This window comes from Populus alba, chromosome 19, assembly GCF_005239225.2.
Source record: "Populus alba chromosome 19, ASM523922v2, whole genome shotgun sequence".
Classification (NCBI taxonomy): Eukaryota; Viridiplantae; Streptophyta; class Magnoliopsida; order Malpighiales; family Salicaceae; genus Populus; species Populus alba.
Genome location: NC_133302.1, coordinates 20,421,402 through 20,436,133, shown reverse-complemented (window position 1 = coordinate 20,436,133; position 14,732 = coordinate 20,421,402). Strand labels below are relative to the sequence as shown.

Here is a 14,732-nt window from a genome sequence, read left to right as displayed (position 1 = left end):
TGCATTGAATAAACTAGCTCGTAATAATCATGCCCTTCCCTACCAAATTATAATATAATGTGAAAGGCAACAAAGTTTACGCGCAAACACTTTTCCCCCCCCTTTTACGCGCAAGCACTTGGATGGAAAACTTGCTGTTCAAAGTCTTGCCATTAACAGATTCTTCACTCTTTTTTTTTTCCCCTTTTTTTTTTCCCTGCTAAATTAGAAAATAATAATAATAATAACAAGCCTTTTGTGGTTATTATTATTACATTATAATAATAATAATAATATATTATTGTGATGTGTTAATATTAAAAATATTATTTTAATATAATGTATTTAAAAAAAAACACTTTAAAAAACAATTATTACCATAATATTAAAACAGGTTCTCTAACAAGTTAAATTCTTCTCAATCAAATCATCATCACCATTATAATATAATGTGATAGTAAAATTATTGTAATTATTTTTTAATTAAAAATACATCAAAATAATATTTTTTATAATATCCCGAGAAAATACTTGAATTTAAAATTTTAAAATTTTTAAAATAATATAGTCATTTTACTATGCTACCAAAATATTAAAAAATAAAAACACCCATGAATCCTTAGTTTTAAAATTTTACTTTTTAAGAATATTTAAATCATTCCTAAGTGCTTCAAAACGTTTAAAATTTGATTTATCTCCTATAAATATGAAGTATGAACATTATCTAAAGCCACCGTTAAGACAAGAAAAACGTAATTTCCAGAAAACACGTAATGTCAAGGCAGCTCAGATTCCCGAACACGCTGCCCAAGCACTCGCCGGGAAGACTAAAGGTCAAGTCGTCGTCGTCCCCATCAACATGGTTATTATTGCCCGAGCATCAAGAAGAGGATTGGCCCCATCCCCCGTCCCTTCCTCTCTCCTTCAAGACTTTCCCCACGCGTTTTAGAGTTCTTTAATATATATATATATATATATATATTATTCTAGACTTTTTACTATTCTAGATGCAAAATGCTTAGGCTGACATGATTGCTATTTTAATTTTAAAAAGATTAATATTAACCCTGTTGTGAATCGCATGCCGATACACTAGTTAATATACTTAAAAGAATGACGCGGGACATAAGTGTTTACTGTGTAAAGAAAATATATAATAAAAAAGTTGAAGAGAAAATAACAAAAGATCCTAAAACTGCTAAATTGCTAATACGCCAAGCCAAGGGAATAGCTAATCCATTTGAAATATTAAAAAAGTTATAATACAAATAACACTAATTATTGGGAGGCAAAAAAAAGTTCCTCGACACGCGCGAACACTTGGACTCAATACATGGAATGTTTCTTCTGTAAGTGTAGTAGGTAGTTCTTATTTTTTTTATTAAAAAAATAATATAATATTTTTTATTTTTTAAAAATTATTTTTGATATTAGTACATATAAATATTGATTTATTTTTTTTATAAAAACATTATTTATACCAAAAAGACAAACATCATATATATATATATATATATATACTAGACTTGATACCCGCGCGATGCTGCGGGTGTTAAAATCTGTAATATTTTTTTTGCACATGTTATATAGAAATAGATAGCAGATTCATAAAGTTAGTTGCAAAAGTTAAGTGGAGATAGTTAAATTCAAGCATAACAAAAGCATCCAGAGGAAAAATATTTTATGTTTTATACATATAGATAGATAATTGGACGCCAATGCGTTAATCGTTTTCCTATTGCAAAAAATAAGTGTAACTGTAAGCTATAAATTTTATAAAGCAATAAATATTAAATGTTTTTAAAGATAAATAAGAAATGAGAAATAAACATGTAATTGTTGTTGAGCATGTGAGTTCATAAAGAAGGGAAAATAATTAGAAGTAGATGTTTACCTTTTCAGGTGATGAAATGGACAGGTGCTGCTTCTTTGAAAGTTGTGATGCAGGAGTGTCATCATCTTTGCAGAGATGTTCCTTTGATGAGTCTGCATAATCTTTGAAGGGTGTTGGTTGGGGAAGTTGGGTGCTGAATCATATATTGAAAGGAAGTACTTAAGCAATGGTAAGTGTAAACAATATGAATGAAAGGCAAAACAATTTATTTATTATTAGAACATTCAAGTAATAATTTTCATAGGAAATAAAAATAAAAATAATGATATAGTTGAAAAAGGATTCCACGGGATGATATTTGGATTCTAAATAAGATATTAAAAATGAAAGGGAAGACTATTTATAAAGTTATAAATCAATCAATGAATAATTGTTAAGGGAATGTATATGAAGGAAATGAGATACTGGCTTCGTCTGGTGTGTCATATTTGCATTGGGAAATATGAATTTCGGTCGGTGTGCTATCTTTCAAGGAAATGATGGTTGAAGCACCATCGCACTGGAACATATATTGTTTGTATAATACATGAATTATTTGTTATGTGTGGGGAAGCAAAACAAACCTGTCGTGTGGCTTAACATCATTGAAGGTTAGTGCTCTTTTTGACTGACGATGGTAGCTGTGATAAAATGTGTCTTTTTGTGAAGAGGTGTGCTGCTGTGAAGTTGGAGTCTGAATTGGAGATTGATCTACATTCAAGGGATCTGCAAGGTTCGGTGTTGGAGGGGTGAAAGTCATGGAACTTCCAGCAGCAGAAGTTACTGAGGTTGTTGTGTCAACATCTTTAATGGTGCTAGCTGGGCTAACAGATTCTTCAGTTGGAATGTCATCGAAGATGTTGCAAACATATATTTCACACCTGCTGAGAACATATTTTTATAATTTTAATCGTTTTTTTAAATAATTTTAAGAGTTTAATTTTTTACATCGATTTAATATATTCAAAATAATAATAATTTTCTAGCTTTTTATCTCTTAGTATATGGAGTTTGGATGTACTTGAGAAAAGCAAAATGAAAACAATGTAGAAATGTAGAATGAACTCCATGTATCTTTTGCTTTTGAAAATTTAAAAATCTACTTTAAAATTATTTTATATAAATTTTATTTTTATATTTATCTCAATAAATAAATATATTTATATTTCAGATAATTAAAGTGAGTGTTTGAAAGCGTAGTAAATATTGTTTTTTTAAAATATATTTTATCTTGAAAATACATTATATAACTGTTTTTTTCTTTTTAATTTTTTTAATGAATTTTTTTGTTTGATTTAGTTTGTTAATGTTAAATTTTTTTTTATTTAGTTATCAAATTTTCATGATACAGATCTCGGGTTTGATGTGTTAACCTGATTAGATGAATTATTTTTTTTCATTTAGTTTAGTTTTGTTAAAATTAATTTTCTTTCTATTTAATTATCTAACTTTCATACTTTCATGACACGTATCCTAGACTTAACAGGTTAACTTGGTTTGATGGGTTAACTCAGTTAATTCTAGATAAATCTGTCATTTTTTTTTCGATAATCAGGTTTAAAGGGTTAACCCAATTAATTCAATTTTTTTTTTCTTTTTTTCATTAGTTTTTTTCCTTCCTGTTGATTTTTTTTCTTTGTTTTTTAATTAATCTATTTAATTATCATATTTTTATGACACGACCTTATAGTCAGACCCACATCCAATATTCTTAAGTCCGGTGTTGCAGTCAGACTCATTTACACTTGGGTCATACAAGTTTAATTTTATTATTAATATTATAAATATTACTTTTAAGTTAGTCATTCCAGCTAAACTCAAGATTCTTGGATATAATTTTATAAAAAAACCTAAAATTTTTAAATTTTTTGTTTTTTTAAAATTTTTTAATGTAAAAAAAAAGATTATGTATCTAATTTGTTTTTATGACTCGTTCGATGAAAAAATAAATTTTTTTGGTAATTTTAATCTCAAATAAATACCAGTACAGTACTCGTCCTCCAAAACTTTCTTCCAAAGTCGCAATCTTTGTTTGAAATCCAATGGAGAGAGTGAAAGCACAAGAAGAACATGAAGAACAATCAAACCAAAACTGGAGTGAAACAGTAGAAGATCTGGTGACAGCCGGTGACACAGAAGGAGCCATAACTCTTCTTGAAACTGAGGTTTCAAGGCTCGAAACTTTAAACCCATCAGAGGCGGCGAATCTTCAATTGGTTTCTGCATTAACAGAGTTGGCAAAGCTTTACTCTTCTAAACATTTCTCCCTCAAATCTGACGAGCTTCTCTCTCGGGCATCTCTCATTAAACAACGCACTTCTGGGTACTCTCTTTCTTTATTTATTTCTTTTTTCTTCAAGAGTCTGTTTGGTTGATGAGAAAAGAAAATTTGGGAAAAAGATTTGATCATTGTTGTGCTTTTTTAGTGTTCTATTTATTTTCTGACTGGGTTTTTCTGGGATTATTATTTATTTGGTTTTTAGTGATGTGGAGAGTGTGGAGAAGGAAGATGAGATTTCAAAGTGCAATGCTGTTTCTAATGATGGTAAGTTTCTGGGTTCTTTGGTTTTTACTTTCCAGACAAGAATGTTTGCAAATTGCATCTAGATAGGCATTATTATAATCAGATTGCTAAAGAAAATTGGATTGTAATGTGAGAAATAATTGATGGGTTTTTTGGTCTCTGTGAAGGTCATCTTGAGAAATCATCGAATCCACGTGATGATGTTTCACCTTGCTCAGATGATGGTATGTCTATTTATTACTAAGTTTTCCTTCTAATTTTTAAGCTGCAAAGAATAAGGGCTATAATCTTTGTTATTTTTGTTAGTCTATTTTTTCTTTCAAATTTTTTGCGGGTGTTAAAATCTAAATTTCTATAATCTTAAATTTTGTTTCTTTCAGCCTCAGGTCCTTTCAGGATCCATTAGACTGATCATTCTCAGTTATTTTACCGAGCTCCATTTTTCTAAATTATGGACACCCTGCTTTATGCTTTTTGTAGCTTGCATTTGAAAGATTAAACTTTATGAGTTGTTGTTTGTTAGAAAGCGGAAAGTTTCTTGTGATAAAAAAAATAAGTGCTTGGTGTAATTTTTAGCAACTTGGCAAGGAGACCAGGGATGGGGCAATCTAAATTTATTGCTTTGTGTGTCCTGGCCAGTGCTAATGTGCACCCAGTCTCTTGCTAACTTATATCATGGGATTATTTGTGGGGCTGTTATCAAGATAACACTGTTTTGGCTTTGAAAATTCAAAGGGGTTTTTACCCTACACTTTTGGCTCATTGCTCGATGGGAAATATAAATAATCCATGATGGGAGACAACCCACTATCTCGTCCCAATCCTGCATCAAAAGAAGTAAAATTTCCACTAAAATTTAATTTCGTTTTAATACGTTGAATTTCTCTTCTCATCGTTGGCAAGTCTATCTTTCAATCTATCTTCACCTCCACTAGCAAAACCTCTCTTTTCACTCTCTGACTTCAAAAGCAACCGAGAGACCACGACGACGTGTCTTTCAATTTCTGATGGAGAAGATGGAGAATGTTTTCACAAGGGCGACCTCGCTGGAACTGTTGGTCCTTATGACAGAAACGTGTTCCTTTGCTTCAAGAACCCTGATGCGTGGCTACCTCATGTTGAGGAAGATGATCTACCGAAAGTCGTCTCCACCGCTTTGAAAACTCGCAAAGACGATATCACTGTCAAGGTAAGTTCATCTTCTTTTAAAGAGTTTTTTTTTTAATTATTTATTAATAATTTTGATTGATAGACAAAGGCGACGATCTGCGAAGGAGGAGAAGGAACCGAGTTTGAGAATAGATTTTTAAAAGTTTATTACTGTAGAAGACTTTGCAGTCTGCTTCCTCTGGTCTCCTAGCTAATTAATAAATTTTAATCAATTGATCCATTGGATTCAACTTGAGAACTGTAGGTGGGGTATATTTAACTTGCTATTTATATATAAAGGGACTCTGCAAGATTTCCACTTAATTTGCACTCATTTCGCACCTAACACTTTGTTGCATGTGATTAACAGGAAGCACAATTATAAAACATGTATTCTAGAAACATGATAAAATTTTGAAAATTCGAACTTTTTATATTTTGTGGATTGTAAGATATGAATTTGATCACTCTATAGTTTTAAAATCTAATTTATAAATTGATTTACGGCATGAGTACCTAGATTATAAGTTGAAAAGTCAACTCGAGTTAATTTTTTTTTAAAGAATCAAAACAATATTATTTTGACAGTATTTTTTTTTAAATATCAATAGATTTTTAAACCGAAATTTACTCAAGTCATGAATTAATTTTTATTATTGATAGGATTAATAAAATCCTAGATTGATCTATAAAATTGATCCGAGTTTTATAATTAGAGGGTTACATGATTCATTAAATTTTATAAGGTCCAAACTATTGACTCCTCATATTAAAAGACTTATCATTTATTTTAATTCTAATTAACCATCCTGTGGAATGAAAATTTAATTATCACCAAATATATGTAACCAATTCCTAATAATAATAATTAGAAATTAATAATTAACCAAATGGCTATTTCCTTTGGCAAAGCAGATTGCAAGCAACACGTAATTAATTACTCATGTATTCTGCAGGGTTTTTTGTTTTTTTGTTTTTTTTTTTTACAGTATTCATGCATGATTTGCGTGGAAAAGCAAGAAGAAGAGAAGAAGCAACCTGGCCTAGAGGAGGTGCTTGCTGTTGCTGCTGGTCTGTCGTGAGGATGGTGGTCCACGGTGGAGCTGTTGGTGGTCGTCGGTGGAGCTGCTGGTGATCCACTGTAGCTACTGGAGAAGGCAGAAAAACAACGGTGGATGTTGATTGCTAGTGTGGCTTTTGGCTGGGGAAGAGTAGAGGTGACAATGTGTTCAAATATTATAAGTGAGGTGAGAGCTGAGAGATGCATGATTTACGTGGAAAAGCAAGAAGAGAAGAAGCTACCTAGCCTGCGGGAGGTGCTTGCTGTTGTTGCTGGTCTGTCGTGAGGATGATGATCCACGACGAAGCTGCTGGTGATCCACTTCAGCCACTGGAGAAGGCAGAAAAACAACGGTGGATGTTGATTGCTAGTGTGGCTTTTGGCTGGGGAAAAGGAGAGGTGACAATATGCTCAAATAACAGAAATGCCAACCAAAATGGAACAGGAAACAATGAAAACGGAAAGGCAAGCATGTATGTATAATGATGCCAACGCCACATTTATTTAATGCACCACTAAGAAGATTGGCCACTTTATCTAAACGAAACTTGAAAGTATTTAATGCATCATTGAAAAGAGTAGCTGACTTGACATTCTCTAAGCCTTTTAATTATTTTAAAGGTGATAAGATGGCAGACAATTCAGTATTTAAGGAAAAGAAGACCCAATTACAGGGAAAAAAAACAACGACGGCCTAATTTTTTAAAGCATTTAAGACACTACATCTCGTTTTTTTCAAACTTATACAGTGATAATATATTTCGTGGGAAAGTGAGGAAGACATCCAACAATAATGCAGAGACGATATATGTTTTGGCAGGGAAAACCGTGGGGAAAACTACAGTACTTTCCCCACGCGTTTTAGAGTTCTTTAATATATATATATATATAAGGAAAAAGGAAAAGGCAGATTTAAATAGATTGTGTGTAATGAACTGGAAGGAAGCGTGTAAAAAGAAGAAATAATTATAATTACATGGCTGCATGCCAATTATGTTGCCTAAAGCAGTAAACAGAACCAATTATGTTGGTATATATATACACACCAACAAAGATACATCATACAGAAATGTCACAATCCCACTTTAGCTTAGTATATAATATATATCCTTGTATATATATATAGAAGGAAAAAGGAAACGTAATTTCGAAAAGGCATCCATTAATTTTAATAAACTTGCCATGAATTTTAATAAACTTCTCCATCTTTTCTCCAAAAGACAGAGGAAGAAGAAGAAAAAAGGCATTTTACTAAAGCCCTGTCATGTCTGGCCGGAGTTGAAAAGAATAGTAGCCGTAATTTAAGCATGGGGAAATTATTTATTTCTTCCAATGTCCAATTGTTTATGTTCCAACAACACCGACGGTCGGTGATCCCTTTAAAAGGGAAAAGGAAAAGGCATCTGCCGATTTATTTGAATAGATTGTGTGCAATGAGCTGGAAGGAAGCATGTAAAAAGAAACACGTAATTTCTAAACTCAGCTTCCCGAACACGCTGCCCTATCACTCGCCAGGAAGAGTACTTAAGGTCAAGTCGCCGTCCCCGTCAATCTGAAGAAGAGGATTGGCCCATCCCCCGTCCCTTCCTCTCTCCTTCATCCTTCAAGTTCAAGACGACTTCTTTTTCTTCTTCTTCTTCACAATAAATAAATATATATAAAAGGAAAAAGGAAAAGGCATCTACGGATTTATTTGAATAGATTGTGTGTAATTTTGAATTAATTTTACTTTTTAAATATTTAACTGATTAAAAATTTTATTTTGAATTTTTTTTTTTAAATATTGTGGATTGCTACGGTAATTTTTTTACATAGTTTTTCTATTTTATTTTTTTATTTTTTAAAATTATGTTTGTCGATTTTTTTAATATTAAGCTAATTAAGAATTTAGTTTTGTAATTTTTTTTCTTAAAAATTGTTGATTGCTACATTATTTCTCCACATGGTTTTTTTTTTTATTTTCTCTAAAATTAAACTTTTTTATTTTATTTTTTAATATTGAGCTAGTTAAAAATTACAATTATAATATGTGAGGAAAGCACAGTAACTTTCTTTACAAATTATTGTGGATGCTACAATGTTTTTTTTTCACATAGTTTTTTTTTTCTTTGTTATCTTTGTTAATTTTATTTTTTAAATATTAAGCTGGTTAAGAATTGCAATTATAAGTAAATACAAGTTTTCCCTCACAAAATATTATGGATTGATATAGTTTTTCCTCGCGTGGTTTTTTTTTCAATTTCTTTTGTATTTTCTTTTTTTGTAATATTTTTTTCCAAAATTGTCTTCGTTAATTTTTTTTTCTTCATATTGAGTTGGTTAGAATTTAACTTTGTAATAAAGCTTAATCATGTGGGGAAAGCATTGTATCTTTCCTCACAAAACATTGTGGATTGCTACAGTATCTCTTCACATTGTTTTTCTTTTCTTATAATTTTTTCCAGATTATCTTTGTCAATTTTATTTTTTTTAATATTAAGTTGTTTTAAAATTACAATTACAAGTCATTATAAATAAAAACTAAATCATGTGGGGAAGCACTGTAGCTTTCACCATAAAACATTGTGAATTGCTACAATGTTTCCAACATGATTTTTCCCTCTTTTTTGGTGTATTTTTTGTTATTTTTTTTTCTAAGATTGTCCCTGTCGATTTTTTTTAATATTGAGCTAATTAAGAATTTAGTTTTATAATTTTTTTTAAAACACCGTGAATTGTTGCAGTGTTTTCTCATATGATTTTTTTTCTAAAATTATCTTTTTTGATTTTTTTTTTTAATATTGAGTTGGTTAAGAATTATAATTACAATAAAGCTAAATCATATAAGGAAAGCGTTATAGTTTTTCTCACAAAATATTGTGGATTGCTACAATATTTCTCTAAATGGTTTTTTATTTTATTTTATTGGAGAAAACACTGTTTTTGATATATTAGTACAAAATATTGTCAATTGCTACAACGTTTTTTTTCAGGGTTTTTTTTCCTTACAAAATTATCTTTGTAGGTTTTTTTATATATATATTAAGTTGGTAGAGAATTTAGCTTTGGAATTTTTTTTTTCTTTTTTATTAACTGAAAAGCTAAATCATGTAACAAAAACATTTATATATTTCCTCACAAAACACTGTAGATTGTTTGCAAATCATTTTATTCAGTCTCTAAGTTTTTGATCACCAACACAACTTTTTTTTCTGTCATGAAATATTTACTTCATTATACCTTTTAGTTTTTATTACTTATCTAGTGGTGATTCACAATTATAACACTATTAAATATATTTATTTTATAAAACTGCGGCAGCACACGGACATTTCAATTTGTCAGTATAATATAATGTGAAGTCAACAAAATTACAAAGTGCCAGCAAATTCTTGGATCGAAGACATTAAAGTCTTTTGTACACAGGAAATTCCCACATAGTAAATAATGCGCACCCTTGTAACGTCTCCAGAAAATATGTGGATTTTATTTTTTATTTTAAATTAATTTTTTTTTCATGTTATTATATAATTTTGATGTGTGATATTAAAAATAAATTTTAAAAAATAAAAAAATATATTAAAAACCAGCCGTTATTATAATATTAAATTAATTTATAACAATTTCTTCTCAATTAAATTAATATAACCATTATAATATAATGTAAAGGCAAAAAAAGCCTCACCGCGCGCAAACATTTGGACCCAATATATGAAGAGTGTTTACTGGTAATAATTTTATAAAGTATTTTTGATTAAAAATATATTAAAAACAATTTTTTATATTTATTTTTTTAAAAATTATTTTTTATATTAATACATCAAAACAAGCCAAAATAACTAAAAAAATTAATTTCAAATAAAAAAAATTATAAAAAACATGGTTTATACTGCAAAGACAAACAAAGCATAAATACCTTTTCCGTCCAAGTCACAGGAAAACAAATAACAAGACCTCAAGCTTTTTGTACATAAGAAATTTATGGAGTCAACAGTGTGCACCCTCTGTAATGTCCTGAGAAAATACTTGAATTTGATAACCCCATATTATAATTATACATTTGCCTCTAATTATAATTATAAGTGATAACATATTAAATTACCTCTAATTCATATTAATTATAACTAAAAAGCTACGATAAAAATATTAAAAAATACTTGGACATCAATTTTAATTATTTTGTATTTAAAAATAATGTTATGCTATTAAAACATTAAAAGACTGAAACATCTACTTTAATTTTTATTTTATTTTTAAGAATATTTAAATAATTCTATTATAATTATAAAATATTAAAAAATTAATTTATTCTCTATCAATACGATAATAACAAATAAACTTCATTAAAAAGGTTATACTGCACTCGATCAAATAACAAAAGATCTGCTACTCCGCTAAGGGAACAGCTAATACATTTGAAATATGAAAAAAGTTATCTATCACAGCTCTGTGAATCTATATGCTTTTGATCTTTTAAAATTATTTTTATATCAGTAAATTACAATAATAAAAAAAATAATTTTTAAAAAAAATAAAAAAGATAAAAATTTATAAAAACACTGTCAATACCATAAAAACAAAACAACGTATAAATGCCTTTTCCTATCAAATCACTTTGTAACTGGGGAATTTCCTGGAAATCAACAATGTGCAATCTTGTAATGTTCTAAGAAAATTCTTGGATTTGATTATTATAAATTATACATATGCCTAAGGCAGGTTCTTAAACACGTAAAGCCTAAGCTACTCATTCAAAATCAGGCTCATCTTTTTTCCTTGAGTTCCTTCCGTTCTCTCCCTCCAGACCTACCTTACCACCAGAGTCTTGCTCTTGTTTCTTCGACTCTTTCTCCACAAAAAAATATGATGTCTCCATCACCATCTACTCTTTCCACCTTAACCACCGCCCAGCCACAAGGAATTAAATATGATGTCTTCCTTAGTTTTAGGGGAGAAGACACTCGTGTTGGTTTTACCAGCCACCTCCATGCTGCTTTGAAACGGGAACACTCGTGTTGGTTTTACCACCTTAAAATGTTTTTTTTTTTTAAATTTAATTGTTTTTAGTTTTTTTTAAAAAATTATTTTGATGTGTTTATATTAAAAAATATTTTAAAAAATAAAAAAAATATTATTTGTAGCTAAATGTTTGTATAGATATTAAGTGGTTGTTTGATTTTGTGTTTTAAAATGTTTTTTTTTAAAATTAATTTTTTTTAAAAAATAATGTTTTTAGATTATTTTATTGTGTTTATATTAAAAAATAAAAAAATATATTATCCGTAGCGAAATGCTTGTATAGATATTAAGTGGGTGTTTGTTTTTCTGTTTTAAAATGTTTTTTTAAAAAAATTTAAAAAAATTAATTATTTTTTTTTAGTGTTTTTATATTATTTTTGATATATTTATATTAAAAATAATTTTTTTTTAAAATAAATAAATAATTATTTGTAGTGAAATGCATGTATAGATATTAAGGTTTGTATTGATATTAAGTGGTTGTTTGTTTTTGTGTTTCAAAATGTTTTTTTAAAATATATATTTTTAAAATAATTCTTTTTATTTTAAACTATTCTTTTTAGTTTTTTCAGATTATTTTTAATGCATTTATATTAAAATATATATATATATATATATATTTTAAAAAATATATTTTTAATATATTTTAAAAAGTTTCTTGAATAAGATAAAAAGTAGATACTTAGGAATCCTTACGTTAAATTTTATGAGGACAGTCAATGTTTTCTTGTGTCCTTAAATAATATTCTATTTATTTGAGTGTTTATTTGAGGTGAAAAGGAGAATGCTATATTAAAAAATATTACTGATTGAGATGATTCTATAAGATAAGATGATATGAGAAAACAATATCATATGCCAACTTTGCTATATTTGCATTTCATTGATTTTCTTAGATAAACACCGATTACATGTAGTTTCCAGTTTCAAGGATTGATTAGCTGTATCCATTGCCAATAATGATGCTCAATTACTCATATGTGCCTGCTACTACGGAGTGAGTATGTTTATATGTTTCTTCTTGTTTGTCAGGCTGGAGTCTGAATTTATTAAGAATATCGTTGGAGATGTTTTGAAAAAATTGCATGCCAAGTCTTCAAGTCACACTACGGGTCTATTTGGAATTGATGTTCGTGTTAGCGAAGTTGAGTCTTTGTTGGGTATGGAGTCTCCAGATGTTCTCATTGTTGGGATATGGGGAATGGGTGGTATCGGTAAGACAACGATTGCTGAAGCTGTGTGCACCAAGGTTCGTTCTCGATTTGAAGGAATCTTTTTTTCAAACTTTAGGCAACAATCTGATTTGCGAAGAAGCTTTCTTTCATGGCTGCTTGGCCCAGAAACTCTGAACACCATGGGCTACTTGACTTTTCGAGATTCTTTTGTGAGGGATAGACTTCGTCGTATAAGGGGTTTAATTGTTCTGGATAATGTGGATAATTTAATGTGTTTGGAAGAATGGAGAGATTTGCTTGATGAACGAAACAGTTCATTTGGTCCGGGCAGTAAAGTTCTCATAACAAGTAGGGACAAGCAAGTGCTTAGTAATGTAGTAGACGAGACATACAAGGTTCAGGGGTTGGCCGATGAAGACGCTATTCAACTCTTTCGCTCAAAAGCCTTGAAGAATTGCATCCCCACAAGTGATCACAGATACTGGATAGCAAAGATGACTGTAAGGCGTGTACAAGGCAATCCGTTGGCTCTTAAAGTTTTGGGTTCCTCTCTCAATGGTAAAAGCATCGAAGAATGGTACAGTGCATTGAATAAACTAGCTCAGCACCGTGAAATCGAAAGCGCGTTGAGAATTAGTTACGATGGGTTGGATTCAGAACAAAAATCCATATTTCTTGACATAGCACATTTCTTAAAAGGATTGGAGTCAAACAAAGCAACAAGAATATTAGATGGCTTATATGGTCGGTCTGTGAAGTTCGATATAAGCACGCTCATTGATAAGTGTCTCATAACTGTAACTGATGACAAGCTAGAAATGCATGATTTACTACGAGAAATGGCATTTAACATTGTTCGTGCAGAATCTGATTTTCCTGGCGAACGTAGCAGGTTATCTCGTCATCATGATGTCGTTCAAGTATTGAAGGAAAATAAGGTTAAAGCTACAGCCATTAACTGTCGTTCATGTATTTGCTCAAAAGTTGATATTGTGTTTGAGTAGATTGTATTAGTGTTTGTTTATTCTTTATTCTTGTTTAACAGGGAACTCGAAAAATTAAAGGCATATCTTTTCACTGGCTCCCGAGACACATACACTTGAAATCTGATGCCTTCGCAATGATGGATGGTCTTAGATTTCTCAGTTTCTATGTTGGTTCCTTCCAAGAATATGAATTTACAATGAACCTTCTTCCTACTGGCCTCGAATATCTTCCTAATGAGCTGAGATATTTGCGATGGGAGCGATTCCCTTCGAAATCCTTGCCGCCATCTTTTCGTGCTGAACACCTTGTCGAGCTTGACCTACGCAAAAGCAAGCTTGTAAAACTTTGGACAGGAGTAAAGGTATGATTTAATAGCTACAGATTATGATCAGAAATATGAAGTTGGAGGTGCTAACTTTCTAATTATGCCTTTTTATGTTGACAGGATGTTGGAAATTTAAGAACAATCGACCTATCTGACTCTCCATACTTGACGGAATTGCCAGATCTATCAATGGCCAAAAATTTAGTGTCCTTAACACTTCAGAACTGTCCAAGTTTAACCGAGGTTCCGTCATCTCTTCAATATCTTTACAAGCTGGAAGTAATTGATCTCTTTCGTTGCTATAATCTTAGAAGTTTTCCAATGCTTGATTCAAAGGTTCTCAGAAGACTTCATATAGATAGGTGCCTAGATATGACCACGTGTCCAACGATTTCACAAAATATGGAAAGTTTATGGTTGACGGAAACTTCAATCAAAGAACTTCCACAATCAGTACTTACTGGCCGGTTGGAATATCTTAATCTACGTGGTTGCTCAAAGATGACCAAGTTTCCGGAGAATTTAGAGGATGTGAAATCTTTGGCGGAGCTTTGCTTGATTAATACAGGCATTAAAGAGCTACCCTTGTCAATCAAAGATATGGTATGTTTGGAAGTTCTGGATTTGAGTGGAACGCCTATTAAAGAGCTACCCTTGTCAAT

The 14,732-nt window shown here is 30.3% G+C and overlaps 2 protein-coding genes across 6 annotated transcripts in view; both read left to right on the top strand.

The window, feature by feature from the left end:
• Positions 1 to 14,732, top strand: part of LOC118030114 (large ribosomal subunit protein uL18) — a 91,645-nt gene that overhangs the window by 23,676 nt on the left and 53,237 nt on the right. The gene's annotated exons all lie outside the window — the stretch shown is intronic.
• LOC118030117 (uncharacterized) lies at positions 3,806 to 7,132 on the top strand. Of its 5 annotated transcripts, none has more exons than XM_073406811.1 (5): positions 3,806 to 4,175; positions 4,336 to 4,397; positions 4,544 to 4,600; positions 5,346 to 5,565; positions 6,515 to 7,132. In XM_073406811.1, exons 1-4 carry the CDS (start codon positions 3,895 to 3,897, stop codon positions 5,534 to 5,536), a joined length of 591 nt encoding a protein of 196 aa, XP_073262912.1. In that variant the 5' UTR covers positions 3,806 to 3,894; the 3' UTR covers positions 5,537 to 5,565; positions 6,515 to 7,132. The 5 variants fall into 5 exon arrangements, with proteins under 5 accessions (XP_073262912.1, XP_073262913.1, XP_073262911.1 ...); XM_073406812.1 differs by lacking the exon at positions 6,515 to 7,132 and adding an exon at positions 5,629 to 5,776; XM_073406810.1 differs by having other exon boundaries at positions 3,807 to 4,175; positions 6,482 to 7,132.

Bases quoted from the DNA above. Each gene is read 5' to 3' on its own strand.
- LOC118030117 (XM_073406811.1), top strand. From the start codon at position 3,895: ATGGAGAGAGTGAAAGCACAAGAAGAACATGAAGAACAATCAAACCAA. The intron at 4,398-4,543 runs GTAAGTTTCTGG...GTCTCTGTGAAG, and splicing joins CAATGCTGTTTCTAATGATG to GTCATCTTGAGAAATCATCG. The intron at 4,601-5,345 runs GTATGTCTATTT...TGACTTCAAAAG, and splicing joins TTCACCTTGCTCAGATGATG to CAACCGAGAGACCACGACGA.